We start from the raw sequence: 5,064 nt of genomic DNA, 5'->3' as shown, positions 1-5,064 counted from the left end.
GGTTCTACTCACATGTGGCTTGCATTTCCAACAGGCAGGAGCAGCACCTGCCTGTTTTATTGGCCTACGCGAAACACACAACAAGGAAGGAAGCAAGGCAGATGAAAGATTTCCTCCCTGCTCCTCTCCATCACTCTGTGGACTAGCAGAGGAACATATGGTTAGGAAAGCACTTTTAAGGCTGATAAATCATTTTTGCGGCTGTGGAACGACAGCGTATACACAGCGTGGATGCCAAATAAGCAGTTTTTATGCTCACCCGTGCAGGCGTTGACACTTCACATCATCTTAATTGAGTATTAAACTAGAATGTATCATGAAAAAGATCATGAGTATGTTCTCATGCTTTAGGGTCGCAAGAAATGATTAATATTGTCAGTGTGTGCGTGTATCAGTGAATGAGACTGTTTCTCTTTGCATGTCTGACTGTGTGTATGTGCGTCTACTCACTGAACGACGAATCTATGGGCAGTATTCCACGAGTGAAAGTGTGCCTCATTGTGTATCTCTGTATCTGCGTGTGTGTTTTTCAGTACAGTATCTAGTGGACATTGGACAGTACAACAGAATCTACATGAAATGATTCGCTCCTGTTGTTCAGCTGTTTCTAATGCAACAGTGACCTCTGTTGGACAAACATATAAATTACAAACAGTTGATAGAGTCACGGGTAAAAGTCTCACCTGTCAGTCACTGTCACCTTGATAAAAGGACAGATTTGTGTGCCATCTTAAATTATTTAAGATGAAGATTAGGTAAAATTGCCTCAAACCGCCCAATTAGCTAGTCTAATCATTTGCGTGTGGGTCCGGATTCGTTACTTAAAAGTTTAAGGCGATTTGTTTAAGTTATTCAATAGTTGAGGGTAATAGTTTAAGGTGGGGAGCGTAAACTCACAAGTTTTTAATTTTCAGGGTAGAAAAACTAACTACCGCTTCCACTTAATGGGGTAGATGCCACGTACTTCCGACTTCCGGGTTCCACACATTAGCGTCGTTTCCGGCCATCGTTCCAACAATCTCACCCACACCCTTGCGCCCTCCAAGCGCGCAGGGCGTCTCAACTCTCAGACATGCTTCGGACAACTGAGAGTGAGACAGACACACTGCACATTCGCACCCGTTGAACGCGCAACCGAGGGGCACAAAGGCAGAAGCGCAAGGACTAGGACGCGACCCACACGTCGCAAACAGGAAACGGAAACAAAGCTGATGTGTGAAAACCAGGAAGTTGAAATCTGATAATTAGAAGCAAAAAGTATGTATTAATCTTCACTCCGAGTAGTTCTATGCAAAAAACACGTTTATTAGTCACATGATGTGCAAATTGCAGACTTCTTAACACAAATTGACTAAGTTTCTCTGAAACCATACTTGAACTATTGCACCACCTTGTGGCAAATTCTGTCACTTGTTCCTCTCGTCACAACAACCAGCACTGTACACACACACGCACAAAGAAATGAAAAATCTTAACAAGATGATTTGTGATGCACACATAGCAAAGCGACATTCCGTGTTGCGGTAACTTGTCATGACAGTGCTACACGTGTGGAGGCGATAAGAATGTTCTGCACCGATATGTATGCACAATACAGCCACTTTTCTGTTGTTGTTTTTTTCTTTCCCAGACTTATTTTTGCATCAATGTCCCACGTGTGCGCGCAGTAGAAAGAAAAGTCCTCACAGAGTTGTCATTGTCCTCATCAAAGGCACTTGAGATTATTCATGCTCTACTTAGGCACAGGACCGCCTTGACATCGCTTAAAGCGCCCGTCTCAGTAGAACTCGATCAAGTACTCCGGGTAGATCTGGTTGCTGTCGAAGATGACGTAGATTTTGGGGTTGGCCGTGTCGTCCACGCAGCTGTCAAAGAAGTTGGTGAGGCTGGTGTCCTTGGAGGGCGGGCGGCAGTACAGCGGGTGGCCCAGCGTGTATTCGCCCACCAGAACCCTCGCCAGGAACATGCTCTTATATGACGGCTCGCTGGCGAAGATGGGCGGCGCCAGCCCGTGCCTCTGCAGGTTGCTGTTGTGCTTGCCCGTGTTGTGACAGAACTTACTGGAGTACTTGGCGTCCCGGGCAAAGTAGCTGCCTGAAAAGACCCTTTGGTCATAAATGATCAAACTGAGCGTGGACGCTTTTGTACCTTTGCCAAAGACGTCGCCGTTGCTTCCTGTGAGCCGCCAGTCAAAGTTAAACATGCATATGGCCTGGATGTTGTTGTGCCCCGTGCCGTGGAAAAGCATCCGCTCCTCAATATCAAGAGTTCGCTTCACTTTTCTCAGCTGCATTTTCTTCCTTTGGAAAGGAGACACAAGGAAATGTATTTGATTGTCACGAGGGGAGTAGTAGGGCCACACTGTAAGGTTTTGAAAAAACACACCTGAATTGAAAATTAAAAGTGCATTCTTATGTGAATAAAGTTGTATAAAAAAATTTTAGGGACTAATTTTTTCTCTCCAAATACTTTTAAGAAAAATATGTATATTTCGGGAGAAAAAGATTTTTGAGAAAAATGGCATATACATGTATTTTCATTATATATATTTTTAAAAAATCTATAATAAAGTCATATTTTGAGAAAACAGTCTTGCTGTGGCAACATCATTCAGGGAATGGCAGAAAGTCACTTCATAGTATTTTTGAGATATTTTTGAGGTCTAAATTACAATGTAAGTGGCATATTTTACAAAAAAAGTGGTATGTCTTTAGAACAAATATTTTACCAATAATTTGCAAGAATATTGTAGTATACTTTCAAGACTTAAGTACTTTCTCAAAAATACTTGATTTTATTTTCAAAAATATATTACATTCGCATAAAATGACAACTTTTTTCTCATGACAATATATACACGTTACCATAAAAAAAAATAAAAAAATTTTTAGGTTAACACTGGATCCAAAATATAAACCTTTTGATCTAAAAAATAAGATATATTCCCTCAAAACTACACATTTAATTAAAAAACAGTATTTTCTTAAGACATTTTCCTGAAAAATAAACATGCATCCTTTCCATCCTGCTTTCTGCCTGTTTGTTGACTTTCACAAAACAAAAGCATGGCAGCAAGCGCACCCAATTATTCTGGTGAGCATGGGATGGCGCGGCCAAGAATTGATGACCACGCCACACACAAGGCCCCACTAAAAATAGTGCCACTTGCCACTTTTGAGGCAGAATTTCCCTGAGAGTCCACCAACCTGCAAAAGAATTCCCACAAGTCCAAGTTCTGAATCCTCTGGATGGATTTGATGGGTCGATCCATGGTCCTATCGTAGAGCCGCGCCACTTCTTTAAACTCGTAGGTGTCTCGGCCCAACTGGACAAGCTACATAACAGATAATACAGCGGGGCCTCGATTTACAAGTTCCACTTGTTCTATGTCTCAGATCATCTTTCCCAATTGAAATGAATAGAAATACCTTTAATCTGTTCCAAATCAATATAAAACGCAAACATAAATTTTTACTTCAACATTTTTTCCCCTAAACTAACTATAGCCCTTGGCAGTACATTTCTCATAAAAACATACAGGAAAAATATAATTAAAGAGAATGCTAAGAATTAAAGACTTTCTGCATAACAAGTTTATACTTGAACTCATTTGCACTGTTTTTTCTACTTTGGCCAACAGGGGGCAGCATAATATATACAGAGATACACCATGTACCTTACATTTTGAGATTTTTGCAGAAGAAAAAGAATACATGCATCTGAGTATTCTTGTATACTCTGAATCTATTTTTTTAAGCTTGTCTACAGCACTTGCCGGTATGTGTTAGCGTTAAGCTAGCAGACTTTCAGCAAAGTTATGTGGTTTGACTCAATTTATGTACCCTAAATGTAGTTTTACACTTTACAGTATACTATCGTGTTGAGAAACAATTGTTTGCCATTTGCTTGCTGCGGAATTCACTGTCACCATGTAGCTCTCTGTAACTATTTTTTTTTTCAAGACAAAGAAAACAAAAACAGGCCAAGTTATGCATCTTGCATATGAACCAAGTACCATTTTTTTTGTACCTGATAGGGCTCGTCCGTGTTGATCCTCTCCCAGTGGCACGGCACGGGCAAGGCCAGGTTGTCGCAAATGAACCTAAAGGTGAAGCGAAGGTCAAACAGCCGACGAGCATGATGTCAAGAGCCGGCTCTCACCTGAAGCCAGTCGCCGAGTGGAGGGAGCGCTTGATTGGCCGCTGCTTCCCCGTCGTCAAGTTGACCTGCCGCATGACTGGCAAAAACACGAACACGCATGAGCAACAACCGAGCTCGCGTGACACATCCGGCCACTGTCGTACCCGAGAAGTCCAGCCGGTACGTGTACTTGGCCGTGTAGAACTCCATGACGCCGCGCTGGTTTCGGTTGTAGCACTGTTCAATCTGAGCGCTGGTCACCGAGCAGGCGGCACTCGGGTCGATCTGCCGTGAGACGGCTTGCGTTAGTCTTACATTCCGTTTTGCAAGCTCCCATGACAGGAATTTTCAACCAAAATAAAATCAATCTTTTCCCCAACAAATCCATATATTGAGACTAGAAACTCTTCATTCCGTAGTATGTGATACAGCAAGATCGGGTATCAGTACAAAACCAAGTAAATTCGGTAGATGTTCAATACCACTTTTTTTCCAGGCCAATACCAGTATAAGTACTCAACTCTTGAGTAGTCACCGATACCACTATTATAATTCTTTCTTAAAACAATGACACATCATTTTAAAGAAAGACAAGAAAGAAAATATCACAATATGGCATTTTTCCTTAAAATTGCATGAAATTAAAGGCAATTTTCCATTATTAAAATTTCGAGTTCCTGACTGTAAATTGACCTCGCTGTGAGCATCGTTATGTTGAAATAAGGCCGAGTATTGGCCTGAGTGACATTGATACTACCTGGTATCAGCACTTGCCCATCCCAAAATTTCAGTGTCTGTATCACTAATATAAATACGAGTACAGTATATATATATATATATATATATATATATATATATATATATATATATACACATACGGAATCATCTTGTGCTCAATGTGGGGAAGACAGAGGAGGTGATATT

General features: G+C 41.3%; 1 protein-coding gene across 1 annotated transcript in view; it reads right to left on the bottom strand.

Annotated features, from left to right (window-relative positions):
• Nucleotides 1-1,284: 1,284 nt before the first annotated feature.
• The window catches only part of LOC144034960 (protein mono-ADP-ribosyltransferase PARP11-like), a 16,656-nt gene continuing 12,876 nt past the window's right edge, over nt 1,285-5,064 (bottom strand). The window contains exons 2-7 of the mRNA XM_077544189.1: nt 4,305-4,425; nt 4,162-4,237; nt 4,030-4,102; nt 3,207-3,334; nt 2,149-2,300; nt 1,285-2,094 (exon numbers count right to left, since the gene is read on the bottom strand). Of these exons, the coding sequence (XP_077400315.1) occupies nt 1,778-2,094; nt 2,149-2,300; nt 3,207-3,334; nt 4,030-4,102; nt 4,162-4,237; nt 4,305-4,425 (867 nt within the window). The 3' untranslated portion in view covers nt 1,285-1,777. The remainder of the gene's footprint in view (nt 2,095-2,148; nt 2,301-3,206; nt 3,335-4,029; nt 4,103-4,161; nt 4,238-4,304; nt 4,426-5,064) is intronic.

This window comes from Vanacampus margaritifer, chromosome 15 (assembly GCF_051991255.1).
Source record: "Vanacampus margaritifer isolate UIUO_Vmar chromosome 15, RoL_Vmar_1.0, whole genome shotgun sequence".
Taxonomy (NCBI): Eukaryota; Metazoa; Chordata; class Actinopteri; order Syngnathiformes; family Syngnathidae; genus Vanacampus; species Vanacampus margaritifer.
This window is presented reverse-complemented; position numbering and strand designations above follow the sequence as displayed.